Source organism: Lagopus leucura, unplaced genomic scaffold, assembly GCF_019238085.1.
Source record: "Lagopus leucura isolate 7727_CA_CO unplaced genomic scaffold, USGS_WTPT01 Super-Scaffold_100009, whole genome shotgun sequence".
In the NCBI taxonomy this organism is placed as follows: Eukaryota; Metazoa; Chordata; class Aves; order Galliformes; family Phasianidae; genus Lagopus; species Lagopus leucura.
Genome location: NW_024962266.1, coordinates 403,037 through 418,955, shown reverse-complemented (window position 1 = coordinate 418,955; position 15,919 = coordinate 403,037). Strand labels below are relative to the sequence as shown.

At 39.7% G+C, this 15,919-nt stretch overlaps 1 protein-coding gene across 1 annotated transcript in view; it reads right to left on the bottom strand.

Annotated features, from left to right (window-relative positions):
• Window positions 1-624: 624 nt before the first annotated feature.
• HMCN1 (hemicentin 1) overlaps window positions 625-15,919 on the bottom strand; it is a 185,812-nt gene continuing 170,517 nt past the window's right edge. The window contains exons 97-107 of the mRNA XM_042873540.1: window positions 14,397-14,634; window positions 12,847-12,909; window positions 11,454-11,573; window positions 11,086-11,220; window positions 10,660-10,773; window positions 10,214-10,339; window positions 9,532-9,660; window positions 5,760-6,110; window positions 3,301-3,420; window positions 2,507-2,633; window positions 625-1,990 (exon numbers count right to left, since the gene is read on the bottom strand). Of these exons, the coding sequence (XP_042729474.1) occupies window positions 1,624-1,990; window positions 2,507-2,633; window positions 3,301-3,420; window positions 5,760-6,110; window positions 9,532-9,660; window positions 10,214-10,339; window positions 10,660-10,773; window positions 11,086-11,220; window positions 11,454-11,573; window positions 12,847-12,909; window positions 14,397-14,634 (1,890 nt within the window). The 3' untranslated portion in view covers window positions 625-1,623. The remainder of the gene's footprint in view (window positions 1,991-2,506; window positions 2,634-3,300; window positions 3,421-5,759; window positions 6,111-9,531; window positions 9,661-10,213; window positions 10,340-10,659; window positions 10,774-11,085; window positions 11,221-11,453; window positions 11,574-12,846; window positions 12,910-14,396; window positions 14,635-15,919) is intronic.

The window sequence follows — 15,919 nt, the reverse complement described above, 5'->3', positions numbered from 1 at the left end:
CTTATCTGAAATCTGTCACTTGTATGAATAATTTGTACAGATAACAAAATGATGTTAACTCATCCTTGGTTTCCAGATTGCCTCACTTGTTGGAAACTGAACAAAAAGTAGTTAGGGGAAAACTGGTAGGGCTTTCAGTCGGGGTTGTTAGTTGTAGGAATGCATAAATTCAGAATTCCACTGAGGAGCAGCACTTTGTCACTGAAAATGTAGTTGTGTGCAGGTGATAACCCTGAGTGCCGGATAGAAGGAAGATGGCTGAAGCCTGGTGGTAATTAATGAAATGAGTTGTTCTTGGGCTAAATTGCAGCCAAATCATAAAACACATGAAATTGAGTCTATACTTCAACCTCCCATGGCATTTGCAACAGGAGAACTTGTGTTGACGTTTTTTTCTGACATTGTTTGAAAAACTGCAAAAGATTCAGTTAAAATTGTGATTCCCAGTGGGTTCCAATCTCAGTGCTCTTCGCTGATTTTTGTAAGCAGCTCCCAGTGCGCTGCTGCCGTATCTTTTGCTTTCCCCACTGGCAGTAAAGGTAAGTGCCTCACACATAGGAAATAATTTATTTTCAAAGGTAAAACAGGCAGCAACCTCAAAGGCAATAGGAACCTTTATTTTGATTATTTCCAACATACTGGCAATGTACTTCTTATGAAAATTTAACTGTAAAACACTCTTGAGATACTGCATAGAAAATAAACATAGAAAAAACATATATACATTTCCATAAAAATAGAATACATCTTGGCAAAATTACTTGTGTACAGTGTATTGACATTATTGAAGCAAACTTACTATGTATTTTGGAAGAAAGCTTTGCAAAAACAAACAAACAAAAAAATTTAACTGATTTGGAAGTACTGAAATGGACATTTTGAGCTATACAAATGGCTATACCAGAATGTCAGGTAAAAAAAAAAAAAAAAAGAAAGAAAAAGAAAAGTTATAGAATACCTGCTTATAAAATAGAAGAAACCTTGTCGTTTGTTTTTTCTTCCAAGCCACACTGACATCCCTAAAATTGCACAGAGAACAATTTACCTGTTCCAAATTCTATGGTAGATTCTTCAGCTAAAAAGAAACTACTAATATCGTGTTTCAGCACTGGCACCATGATAGTGGTATTTGTTTTTTTTTCTGAGCACGTGACATAATATATGTACAGTCCTAATTCTATCAGGTATTTGATACAAAAAAATCTAATACATCTAAAACAGTAACACATTTAGCAACCTTTAAGATACACAGAACACTTGAAACTAGTATTTCTTCTAGTTAGCATTTCTTCAGTTGCTTTTAACTGAGGCTGAAAATTGCTTTTGACTATACTTTCATCAGCTCATACTTTACTTTGTTCGGCTGTGGAAAATGACTGCTCCGGTGTAATAAATATAGGAAGTAGTAGCAGATCCTCAAAGCCACGGATTTTCCTCTAGAATTGGAATAATAGAACTGTATGAGTAGCCCTAGGGAAAGAAAAAAAAAAAGCATAGCACCATTTTCAAGATACATGGTTCACAACCATAGGCAGACAGTAGGATCCGTCTGAAGTGGTAAAACCCATCAACATGTATGAATGTGGTTAAAATACTGTGATTACTCTGAAGTAGCTTGTGTGTTTAATAAGGATAGGCTGACACTGCTATATAAACAATGAAAGTTGTCTGATACTCGATGTTTCCATCAACACCATAGGATAGGGCTCTGATTCTCACACGGTAAGTCTTCGGCTCTTGCAGCAGTCTGGTGGTAAACACAACTCCTTTCAAGTTCTCATCTCGCAGGGCAAACGGGATTGTTGGCTCCTCATCTGCCATTAAGAAAGTTGTCCTTGGATGCATGACCTGATCTTGTGTAAAGGCAACCAGCCGGATTAAGTCCTGACCAGAAGCTATGCCAAAGGGGAGGGAGACAAATTTGTATTCCAAGGCATAGGTACTCAGGGCACACTCCAAATCATTGGCCGGGCAGTTTTTGAGACAGAACCTGGGAAAAAACAGAGCACGTCAAGTTGTGTTCCCATACTTGCTATATGGGCTGAAGTTGTTCCCTATTTATCATGCTGCAGTACGCAAATTTGGGCTTCTCAAAAGAGCTAATCCAGTGCAGTCTTTATTGATCCTTTACAGAAGTAAGCTGGAGAACAGACGTAAAATTAGTCCCCACAGCTGAGAAAGGAATTATGCTGAATCAGCAGAAAGGATCAAAGCCTGCTGGGGCTCATTCAAAAGAAGCCATTCTGGAGCTATTTCCATTTGAATTAATAGAAAGATTCTACCCAGACCCACCAGACCCGCCTGTTTTGTTTCGTAAGGAAGCACAAAATATGGCTGCTCTCTGTAAACCAATTATAATCATCCATTTTAATGCTTTACTTTTTTTGCAAGAATAAGCGTAACTGATATCGCTTAGACTTAGATAAAGTTCCTTGTTATGATGCTAAGCATGTGAGCTTGGGGTGTGTGGGAAAACAAGACCAAAAGGGCTGAAAAATCAGCATACCCAGAAAGAGGCTCCCGCTGGTAGTTTGGTGGGCAAGGTGTCTCTATGCACTGGTAGCTCCCTCTCGTGTTGAAGCACATCTGGCTTGCTCCACAGTCAGTGTCCTGTTCGAGGCACTCGTCAATGTCTGGGGGAAAGAAAACAGGTACATGATCAGTAGCTGGCTCTGGGTGGAATTTAAGAAAGATAAGAAGTGGCTGGATCAGCAAAATGAGTAGATGGCAGAGGGAGTGCGGGTACCTCTACACACAGATGAGAACAGAACCCTTCAGAGCCCTGCCTGGCTCCTGGAGGCAGTGAAGCTACTAGTTGCAATGACTTGCATTTATTGGCTTGGGTAATTCATTTCTGTGTAGGACAGTGTATTGTGCTAGCTGCCCTATAACCACTACACAACATCAAATACAGTTGTCTTTCCAACAGAGGTAAATTAGTAGATGTTTTTGGTACATCAAAAGTCTAACTTTATCTATCTATCTATCTATCTGTCTATCTGTTTGTTTGTTTGTTTATTTATTTACCAGAACAGATAGAGTTGGTTTTGACTACAGAGCTGTTGTGTGCTTGTATGGAGTTAAAGGTGCTTGTGAGGAAACATCAGAGAATAATAAGTTGCAGTTGTCTAATTTGTTGATGTTTTATTAAGTGTTGAAGTGTAAGATATAAAAACATGACATATTGAACACTGTAACTTAGAAAAGAAGTTCAGCAAGTGCTTAATACAAACACCAAACATGATTTCTAACTCGTTTGCTTACAAATACATTTGTGCACTTTCAAAGAGATTTCTGTACCTTGGCAAGTTTTGCCGTTGGGCATAAGATGATAACCAGAAGGACAAGCACACTGGTAACTTCCCAGGGTGTTCCTGCACTCATGCTGGCATGTATCTCTGGCATCACATTCATCAATGTCTGTCAGAAAGAAACACGAAAACATAAACAGGATTGCTGATGTTCTATCTCTGTACAAAAGCATGTCAGAAGAGGCGGTGCAACTCATGGGAATCTTTTTTTTTTTTTTTTGCTTTTGGTAATGAGCTTGAATGTTTAAAACTAGCAAACCTTTCCTAACTTACCTGATTCTGTTGCCTGTAGCTTTTATGGAATTAAAAGCTTTGCCTCTTTTGTTGGCAGCCTTAATAAGTCTCTCTCCCTCAGATATGGAGCTCAAGCAACAAGGGGATGAGCGAGCTGCACAAACCCACAAAGGACACAGGGGTACAGTCTTGCCCCAGGATGCCGAGCTGCCTGATAATTACATTTTAGGTAACATGCTTGGGAAGAGCCAGGATCAGTTCTCACTTTAGAACAGGCCCTCAATCAGGGAATTGCTCTCACAGTTCATCCCTCCTAGGGCAAAGCTTTTTTCTTTCCAAACTGATCACTCTCATGCTGAATTAAGCTCACTATCCACAAAGGCCATTCATAAATGCTCTTTAAATGCTCTTTTACCCTTTTTTTTTTTTTTAAATCTCCCTCTCAAACACATAAATAGCAGATCGCTATTTAAAATTTTCAAAGCAGACTAACGTGATTCAGATAGAGATCACATCTAATCAGTACTTCCTTTGAAATGTCTGTTTACTTCAGGAGAGCAGCAGAACTCCCCTGCAAGTTACTGCCATGTGCAAGCATTCAGACTTGCATAACTGAAACAGAGTGAATCAGGTCTTTGCTTCTTCCTTCTCTGTCAGATTTATAGGGGTTACACTCGATAAAAATGCAAAAAGAAAAAAGAAACAGATGTGACTGAAGAAATTTTAAGTGTGTTATCAAGTCGTTATGGTTCTCTACTCATAAATCCTTCTTGGAAATGAAAGCATTCTGCGGGTGTCTTTTTCACATTAAACAGTAAATTTTAAATCTCCATTTTTATTCCAATGAAGCAGAGTTAACAACAGTGCTCACTAACTCGAACTGGAAGCTGGGCTGTGGACCATAGATTTTTGGCAGTAGTGGCTGCAGTCCAAGTTCTTCCATTTAACAGCTATACCCATAACATGCTGTACTCATAAGCACACTGAAAAGTTATTGCAACGTAAATACAAAATTAATCTGATCTCTGCCTATCTGTAATTATTATTTATAAAAATGCATTCACATTTTTCAACGTTGTATATTGCTGTATAATTATAGGAATAGCTCCAATGGCTAGAACCCAGCTTCAGCTCACTGTTTTATCCGGGAAGCACACTGCACTTCTCTATGATGGCATACATGTCAGATTTAGGCACTTATAACACCACAAGCTGCTGTTAAACATGCTGGAAAAAGTTCTCCTAAGACCTAAACCGTGCTACACTTAGTCTTGAACTCAACTATATTATCAAAAAATTGTTGAGTAATTTGATTTATCTATCTTTAAGATACTCACAATATGAGTTATGGTGGAAAAAAAAAAGATTTTTCTTGAACTTCATTTCTGAACAGCTAGTGCAGAGCAGTTAATGAACAAACAGTGCAGGATATTATTCCTTTTACCTTTCAAGAGGAGCTGAATTAGCATTCCAGTACTGGTGAAAAACCTCAGAGATGCTCACATAGCAAGAAGTAAGCTCAGTGAACAAGAGATGTTCCATACACCTTTGTTTCCTGTTGGTCTTACGAGTACTTAAGAGTTCACATCTCTTAAGTAAATAAATAAAAGCTGGGGCAGAATGTGCCTCTTACCTCAACTGCTCTTCCCTCCTCATCATGCACACAGAAACGGCACTGCTCTTGCTGACTAGATGAACTCCTGGTCTGTTTATATACAATCTGTCTCTACTGTTCAGTGAATTGTATTATGACTGGCTCTATCCACTAGTTGCTTCTGCTTATGCAACCCACATTGCAGTTACTAACCTCAGCGCTGTCTCAGTACGTTCAATTCTACACTCTTTATTCTAAGCCTTTTTGATCCAGACTACTACTGCCATAAGTGGGAGCCTGACATGAGTAGCATCCCCAAGGTGGAGGCCCTACTGGTGCTTTTTAAGTGAGAGAAAATTTGCAAAGGTGAGCTAACATCATCAGGATAAAGAGAACAGGACAAGCAGCACAATTAAAACATGAGGTTAAAGGAGGAGGTTTGAAAACATTTTTGCTACAACCTGCCCAAGAAACAAAGACATGCATAACTTGCTGAGTAGTTAACATGGTAATATGAAATAACAGAGCACCACAGACCATAGGCCTCTAACAGATATGAAAAGGCAGCCTAAGAATAAGGACCAAAGCAAGAGAATTGCATAGACATGACTGACATTTACCTACACATCTGTCATTTCTTGCCTCATAGCCTTCAGGACAAGTTTCTCTAATGTTCCTTTTAGTTCTGGAGACAGGTATTCTGCTGTTCCTATACTCTGAGAAGGAGCTGTAGAGGTTTGAGGAGTGCCTGTAATACTGTTGAGGTTGATAGTTGTCTCTCATAGGGGAGAATTGAGCATAGTTATAGACATTGTAATAGGCACCAGAATGTGGCAATCTCTCCAATCCAGCACAAGATTTCCCATCACCTAATAAATGTTGTCCAGGTGGACAGATACACTTGAAGCTGCCAGGGGTGTTGGTGCACCAAAATGCACAGGGCTTAGGCACTTGTTCACATTCATTAATGTCTGCTCACGTGCCACGATCCAGAGCAACAAACCATGTGGGAAGGAAAAAAACAAGATAAAACAACACATGACAATATGTGTGTGTATATACATACATACATATGTATACATATACATATATATATATATATATATATATATACACATACATAATATCTCAGTCTGTGGAGCAAAAGTGAGATCCTGAAGGCAGTAAAATACAAAAGAACACAAATGCCAAGCAGGCAGGTTTTCTATCCTGTCCATGAACACAACTTCATTCTTCCTATACTGCTACCTGTGACATAAAACAGCTCACACAGGACATAAAAATCCAATGAGGGCCTTGCCTTATGTGCTCTGAAGGTAAGATATGACTGCAGGGAAAGGAGCCAGATCAGTTCCCTTGCTACTGCAGCAGCAGAGCTGTGTGACATCCTGACTGCTGCTGACTGCAGAGAGAAATACACATTGGGTACCAGAGATGTACTCTGAGAAGCAAGTGACCCCTTGGTCCCAAGCTGCTCAGTGTTTAAATATTAAGGGTTTGCAACTACTACAGAACTACTTTTGTTCTTAGGCTGAGTGGGAGAAGCTCCTTTTTCAAAGGAGGACACTTAACACAAGGCCGTCCTGAGAAGCACAAACTCCCAGGTCATTCAGACTGGGATTGAGAAGCTCCAGATGCACTGCTGGGGTTGTGGTCCTGCTGGGGAAAAGCACGGCCTGGAGGGCACACTGCTGGGCTGCCCAGGGAGCAGCTGGCTGCGTGCTAACTGCCACGCTGCTGCTGCTCCTTCCAGCTGTGAGTCTGGAGACTTAGAATGTATTAAGGTACTTATGAATTTCATACCATTCAAAAAACAGAGTTATTTCTCTTTCTCTTGGGAATCATTTATCCCTGTTCAGTTCAGTTTCCCACATGCTGTAACCCAAAATAAGGTGACCAACCTGAGCAGTAAATCTCTAAAACCAAAGCAGGAACATGCAACTCCACAGTGATCAGAAATAACCCAATATGAAGATACATGTCTATTAATTAGCATGTATTTTTTTTAACTAGAATTTAAAGCTTATTTTAACAGTCACTCAGTAACAGTTTAACTATCTCATATTACTGGAAATTGCCTACATCTAAATTATTGCTGTAGAAACATCATTAAACTAGCATTATCATTTCATATGCTCTCTGAGCATATTTTGAGCACTGCTTGTAAACCACGTGCTAACAGTATTTTAAAAGTAATGCTGTTTAGAAACATAGGAGAATATTAGAATGCATTTTTATTAAGTGTTTACATATTTAATTTTTTTTTAATATTAACAACTAAATGCTTTGAGAATCAGAAATTCGGGGTAACCACTGCAGAGCATTGCAGTATTACCCAATGTCATTAACTCATAACTGGAACATTATATATCTGTTACATTGTCAGTGGTATAACAGTCAAGTAAAGAAAAAAGCTTCATTTTTAATAAGGCAACAACTAATAGGTAAAAAAAAACAAACTAGAGCAATTTATTTTGTAGGATCAACCTATGCAATATCAACAAAACTGAATGCAGCCAGCCATCTGAATTCATGGCACCACCATCCTTGTGAAAAGAGATCGCTTATGGACTGGTAAGCCAAAGCTTCCTGGGACAGGATCCCTCTGATCATGCATCATAAATACTAGATATTTACAAGAACAAATGAAATATGGTTTTGAAACTAACAGCTAAATTCTCTAGTTTTCTTTATGAATATTATTTGATTTTCAATTCTGGATAGTCCTGCATGTCCTGTATGCATAACAGCTTTTGATGATGCCCTTCCATCTATGATACAGGTACAATACAGTTCACAGAACTGTTACAGTGTGGATAATTGGGCATATTCTGCATCTGTGTGTGTGTTTTCCCCATTCAACTGTGATCAGTTGCACAAATGACTCTATGTACAGCAGAAATGGAACAGGAAGGAGTCACGTGCAAATCACCTGTTTCAGTCTGGGACTTTCCAGCTCCTCTGTGTGTTCTGTGTGCTGGAAGCATTACAATAAAACCTGCTTTTCATTAACACGTGAACTAATATTTTCACATACATATTTCAAACATACTTTAAACAGATAAAGAAATAAATCAAAGGAGCACAAACATTATACTTAATTTAATTTAAGAGAGAGCTTTCAGTGGTTGCTGCTTAGAAGAAGGCTTTAGGACAGCTGTTGGAGTTTTGTGAAAACCTGTAACCTAAACCTTATGCAACTTATTACTGTAAGAAATTTAAATACTTTTAATATACATTAAAGAGTTCGGGATTGATTTTTATTTTAGTAGAGACAACTGTCTGGTCTGCAGCCAAACAGTTTCCGTCTGCAATTTAATCTTTAAAAAAAGCCTGGCTTTTGGTGGTCCAAAATCTTAGGCACTTAAAAAGAAAAAAAAATCCCAGCTTCCAGACCAGCTATTTATCACTTATGAAAACTAATCCCGAAGAAGTCATTACAAAGGAACATTTCTCTGATACGATATGGGAGACCAACTGGAACTGACTCCACCAAGCATCACATATCTCATTTATAAATCTTTACAGTCAGACAGGATCAGCTATTGAATTTTAAATATTCTGAAAACATACATTATAAATTGAAATGCTCTTAAGAGTTGTGCTAGGGTTTGTGAAATGCCAGAGGAAGTGTTTTGCGCATTTGCACTGACATCATAGGTCAGACTCTCCTGCTGTTCACATTAGATTTATGGCAGTATCTGTGAAACTGTGTTTGTGTGGGTGCACATTTTAATGCCAGGGTTCTACATAGATAGTGTAGGGGAGTAGTGACATGGTCAGCATTCCTGTGCCTGTGGGGATCCCTCCTTCTCTTGGGAGATCCACCCAAGTCAGACAGGGAGTGTGATGAGAGATAAATGAGTATCAGCATCCTCTGCTCTGTCCGTACGGGAAAACCTAATTCCTGGAGTCAGACAGGGTATTGTGATGGCTATTTGCAGAGGGAAGCTCTGGGTATGTCATGCGTCTTGCAACAGACTTCCTCTGAGTGTTCTCCACATTGTCCACTGCTCAACTGGTTCCAGGTGTGAATCAATGCAGTCAGTGTACAGCCAACCACATTTCTCTGATCAACTAACAAACCTGCTCTGATTTTTATAAATTAAGCCTACTATAGAGCACTGGCTTGCCAGATCCATCCATCTGTCAGTGCCTTTGAGACCCACAGCCCTTGTACACTTTGTTTTGAAAGCACGGATATGTGGCAATCTCAGTTTGGAATCACCTAGTTTTGACTATTTAATGGGGACACTTCATTTTAGATAGCAAGTTCAAAGTCCAAAGCACATTTATCTTTGTAGCAGTCTTCAAGTAGCATAGTACTGTTGGATGCTACAGCCAAAAGTATCAGCAACAAACAGGTGACGACAACATGGCTGGGCAGCTTACCCATGCAAGGCCTTCCAGCTCCCTGTGACCGATACCCTCTTGGACATACACAGCGGTAACTCCCTCGCATGTTCTCACAGATCTGGTTGTAGTGGCACTGATGGGTTCCGTCATGGCACTCATTGATGTCTGCAAGCAACAGGGCAGCAGATATTTTCTTGAAAGTTCCTACAGCTTTAAATTCCTTAATGTGTAATGAATGCAGCTAAACCACAGGCAGTTTGGCTCTCTAGATAGATCTGGCCTCTGAACAGCCTTTTCTCACTTGGTACCATGATCAGCAATTACTCTGTAACAGCACGCTACAGATCTGTGAAACAATCTGCATTCCACAATCTGAAAGCAGATTTTGAGCAGATGTGCAAATTTTTCAACTGTATAGTGTTTACTTTTTCCATTAATTTTCAAAACTTTTAATTTAGTTTTCCAATTCTTGTAGCTGTTCTGTCCAAATAAATATAATCTAGAAAGTTTGGAAGTGGTAAGGATATGTCCATTTCTCTAGTCATCAGTTAATATAAAGAAAATTTAAATGCCTATGTCCCCACAAATCAAAAGGTCAGTGCCTTAACATGTGCAAATTCTAGTAATTGGCAATGGACTACAAAGACTTCTTTCAGAAACCATCCGTTGTTGTCCCTGTGCTTACCAACACCATACAGTACACTAGGTTTCTACTCACCAATACAAGTTCCGTTTTCTGCTGTGGTCATTCCATTTGGACACAGCTCAATGCACTTATAGCCACCACGGGTGTTTTTGCAAAGCTGATGAGGCCTGCATACATTCTGCCTGCATTCATTTATATCTTATTTAAAAAATAAAAGTGAAGAAAGCAGGAATGGAAATGAACTCCTTATGCTCAATTCCTAAAGAACAGCATAACCTAGTTGTGATCATACTACAGCCATGCATTTGGAAGCATTTCATGCACATTTGTGTCAGCTCAGTTCCCTCTTCCTCTAGATTTCAGTGCTGCTTTACAAATTCAAGAATACATACTAAAAATGTCATTCTGAGTTTGAGTTACATTTACAAAGGGTTTGGATAAAGTTGCATATAGGAACAAGTAAGTGTTTAACTATTTCCATTGAGAAGAGGGAAAGAAATTTCAAAACTGATTCATACCTATGCATTTTCTGCCCTTCAGCTGGTATCCTGGATCACAACCACAGTGGAAACTTCCTATGGTATTGAAGCAATGCTGATGACAGGAGTTGGACTCTTGACACTCATTAATATCTGTTGGAAAGACAAACTATTAATGTCATCATTGTGAGTCTCCTTATCATCATTTAGATAAACTGGGTTTTGGTTCAGCTTTCAGCTTAGTTACTATGCTACATTCAGAAGTGAATTCTTGTGTCGTGTCATCATAGAAGGTGCACATTGGACACACAAGCAAGATCTTAATTTATTCCTAAAATACGTTGCTAATACTGAAGATCTACTGAAGACACCTCAGCGGGAGATCTGTCTTTCAAAAAGTTACTTTTAGTTACATGAAAGATTCAGTTCACTTCAGCTGACACAAAAGTCAAGGCTCTGCCATACCCTGGCAGCTGAGCCCATCCACCGCCCTCCGGAAGCCGGTCCTGCAGCGCAGCACGCAGCGGTATGAGCCAGCGCTGTTCTCACAGTCCTGGTCGGTGTGGCAGCTGTGCCTGCCCAGGGCACACTCATCAACATCTGCAGGTAAAGAAAAGCTGTAAACCTCACCGTGGCACAATGACACACAGACAGAGCAACGTCTTGAACTTGAGCGACTGTGAAATACGTGACTGCAAATCTATTCATAAGTCAAATAATTAGAACACCAATCATACAATGACCAAATGGTCCAGCCTGAAGAAAACATCTCTCCATGCTTAACATACTGTGAGGCTCTTTGTATCCTGCCTGCCCACGGCTGCTCCCCTTACCCTGGCACATTCTTCCATCTGCAGCAATGGTGAGGCCTTTTGGACAGGAGCAGTGGTAGGATCCCATGGCGTTGTGGCAGGTGTGGGAACAGGGATTTCGCACAGCACATTCATCTTCATCTGCAGGAGGGAAACATTTGAAAAAATGTTTACAAGAACAAGACATAACACCAGTGACATTCAGAGGAGCTGTCTGTATGTCTGTGTGTCCCAGGCTAGAGCTAGCACTTAGGTAGCTTCACAAACAGCTCAGCATCACATTCTCCTCTATACCAGGCTGTCCTCAGCACCTTGCCACTCCCACTCTGTTCCTGCACTGTGAGAGCAACATGGGAATGCTTTTGCAGCATGCCCACATTACAGCTCACAAACATCCTTTGCTTGCATGGCCAGAGTCCCAGTAGTCAGCAGAGCTACACTATTTAGCTGCCGGCACACACATCAGGAAACCATGCTGTCATCCCTGGGCACTTTGAGAAAGCGAGCAAGGCCTGAACCTGGGAATAAGAGTATGAAAGTGCTATGATAGAATTTCCACTTATAATCACAACAACCAACCCCTTGAAGCCTCCATTATTACATCTCACTACTATACATTAGAGGGACTAGAATTCACACACAGTAGAGCCTTCATGTCTAATTTAAGATTTTGCTTCTTGCTTTTATCAGATGGCACTCAATAGGCTTCTCGGGATCCTGCTTGCAGTCGATCTGCAGGATGGGTCACTGCTGTGGTAATGAAGGTTTGACACAGTCTCTTTCATACAATCTCTTTGCAACAGAACAGATGGAACTCAGTGCTCGATTTAGACTTCTTAAACAGACTTGCCAAGATTGTTACATTTTCTGTATTACAAGTTTTGAACACATACTTTTTTACTGAAAATATTGAAATTCCAAAATAGTTTAGCAGCTGTATTTTCAGCTTTCCTGATTTTAAAATTTCCATCAGGAAATTTTCCTTATTAATTCCATTAATTTTTAAACTTTTGAGGGGCAATGAATTAAGTCCGCAAAACCGTATCAAATACTGCTCCCTGAAGCAAACATGGCCAGTCACCAGTCACCAACAGGAGATGGCTAAAAAGCTCATAACTTTCTTTTCACATTTGCTACCCAAGCAACAGCTGGTTTTCAGTGGGCTGCTCTCTAGGCTGTCAGCGCTCATCCCTCTCCTCACAGAGTGCTCCATTGCACAGCTGCTCAGCAGTCCCACTTTGCATCACAATGCCGATGGAAGGCTGCCTGGAACTGCTTCTGAGCTGTGGGCCCACACCTGTCTGTTGGTGGCAGCTTCCACTTCCTGGAATGTGCACTGAATGCACAGGAGCTCTGAATAAAAGGAAAGAAGATACTGCTGCCTGATTTCATATTAAACTTGTCACATCATTACCTGTACAGTAAGGCCCAGATGAGTCCAACTCAAATCCAGCAGGACACTGGTTGCTATGATCTCCTGTATGGTAAAAGAAGCACATGTTACTTGTGGATGAAAATAAAGCTGTATTATGAAGAAAATCCTTTAATATTAGGAATTGCAGCCCAGCTGTTACGAATAAAGGATCCTCAAACCTTCAGGATAGCTTGTTCTTCTTGGACATTAAAATTCACTGTGAAGGAACACAAGTACATACTCTTATCAACAGGAAAAATCTTACCAATGGAAAATTCTCAAAGAGCCTGCTAGAAATCCACACGTGTTTTACTCTACACTTGTACCTTGAAAAAATGATCCAATAAAGATGACATTCTTTAAAATGCAGCATATTAATTCTTGGAGAAAATAAATACAATGTCAGTTTCTAAAAGCATGGCCAGATTTAGACATAGACATAACTTGCTTTGGAGACCTCCTTTTATCAGGCCTATTTGTTTTTAATGGAAAAGAAAATCTCATTTGACTTTCAAACTCCTTAGTGAATTCATAGCCAGGCAACAGGGAAAAAACCTTATTTTACTGTGTTTGAAAGACTGAAATAGGCAGTCCCACTGCCTTGTTTACTTTCAAACAAGGCAGTTATTTCATTTGAAAAATACTGGGCTGAAATAAAAAACATGCTTAAGTACTGCACAAGAAGAACATGGGTCACTCTACTGACTAATGACTTCTCTAAGGAAGACTCACCCACATGAATATGCTCTGTTCCTTCAAATCTTGTAGGTAAAAGGCCAGCGGAAGCCAGCAGCTAATGGTGGGCAGCAACAAGGCTTAGTGCCTCAGGCCAAGGAGCCACGAGTTCACTACCTCTCAGGCAGCAGCAGGGTTAGTAAATTATGTAAGCAGTGTCCACCCAGCACTGCATAACCGCACACCAGGCACAGTATCTCATCCACCTTTAAAAACTTTCACAGAGTATCAAGAAAGTTTTCAAGCTGAGCTCAGCATCGTGTTTTCTGTATGTTTTAAATACTTCTCTAGAAGAACAATCTTCAGACTTGCAAAACTCCACACTAAAGGGGTTAAAATATCCCATGTTCTTCTGCCTCTGTAGCCTTGTTACCAAATTACATCCGTGTGGGCTTTGGAGCAAGAAGAAAATCCTCTGGAACAACTATGCAAAGTAAAACCCTACCAACATCATCCTCTAGTCAAAAGGGAAATGAGAGGGACATTCTGGGGAAGGAAAGGTACACACAGGGAAACAGAGAATATTGGAGGCTGCCTGTTTGAAGCTACTGCTCATGCTAGGAGTTAACATCAGCAATGGCAAACTGAGATCATCCATGGGAACTGCAGAGGAACAGAAAGTGCAAAATGCAGGAGCTTTTACATGTTAATCTATAGGCTTATTAATGAGACATACAGGTCCCAGAATCTACAGTAAAGTTAACTGAGTGAGCAGTTCCTCTTTCAAAGCCATAACCAGCTTTGAGAATAAAGACAGGGAATGCTAGTAAATCAGTATGTTATTGCTGTTTTTTTGTAACAGACTTGAACAATACCTTTTGAAATGGAAGCATGGATTTTAAAAGCCAAAGTTTCTTCCAGTGGGTTGTACTCTGTTGTGATAGAGGAAGCCTGGAGCGTTTCCACCAAAAAAGGCATTTTTCCTTTAGTATGATCATAGGTAATAGTGTGGTTCCATGTGTAGGGAACACTAACTCCATTCACAGCAAAGAGGCGAGTGGAATGGGCATACAGCTGCCCGGGGCCGATCTGAATGTAGTCTTCTGTGTAATCCTGAAACAGCCAATATCAGCCACTGAGTGCAGCTAACAACACTGTGCTCTTCATATTTTGAAGGAGTATATGATACATTCCAAAAATTGTTTTTCTCTTAACAGCTGAAAAAATGTATTGCACAGAACATGTCTTTTTTTTTTTTTAACCCTTAATTTGCCTGCTGAATCTTACCAGCACCTGTTATTTTTCCTTTGATAAGAAACAGGCTGATGACCCTGATGATGGAAGTTACAGTAGAGAATATACTACAAAAAACTAAATAGATTGGTCAAAGAATCTTTTGAAGTCTAAATATTTTTGTATTCTAAATCAGATTATGAAAACATGCTAAATAAACAGCTCCTTACAGCAATGTATGAAAATATGGAAAACTTGATATATATTTTTTGCACTGTGGGATATGTTTCAACTGGTTACCTACCAACAAAGTACCAATTATATAAAAACAACTTTAAAGAATAATCTTTCTTTCCCAGTAAAATCAGTTATTAAGCCCTTGATTCTAATTCAAAATTTTCATAGCATGCATAATAGCAAGCAAAATGTTCTTTATGCTTTATACTGAATGAACAAGGTAGAAAACCAATCCCTTTGTATTAGGAGTACAGGTCAGTGACAGAAGCTTTCTTACTATTAGAAATACCTTACTTTTAGAATACCTTTTAGAAATGAGAGGTAGAACAACTCAGGAGTGAGACTGTCATGCAAACAATCCTCTCCCATCATTCCTGAGGAAGTTTGAGGATGTTTCTTTTTTAAAGCCAATTTTGAATATTCTGCCTCTTTCAGAGGAATTGTGTAAGAGTATTGTTTTGCATAAAATAGATCAGCACAAGATAAAGTTTTGATGCTATGGCAGAGAGGAGAGCATGTTGTTACCAACCTGCACCACAACAGCACGCAAGATAAGGGTACACAAAATGCCCTATGATGTAATCTCTTAAAATTTTATCAGCCACAAAAGCATTCTGACAGACTATGTACAACTGCAACTGCAAACAAATAACACTCTGAAGCTTTTGCAGGGTGCCATGGCATAAAAGAGCTGATGTCATCATCCAGAAAAGCCATAAAATCAGGCAGGCATTAGACACACACCTCTATTAAAAGACACACAGCTCTACTAAAAGCCTCACTCAACATGCCTAGCTGTGGTACGTGGCCCCAAAGACAGTTCCATGCCTCCCCTTCTAACACCTAAAAATCTTGAGTGACCATTCCTACTTTTGTGATGGCATCTTTTAGCTTTTGAGGGCAATGTTAGCACCTGTTAACTAAACTA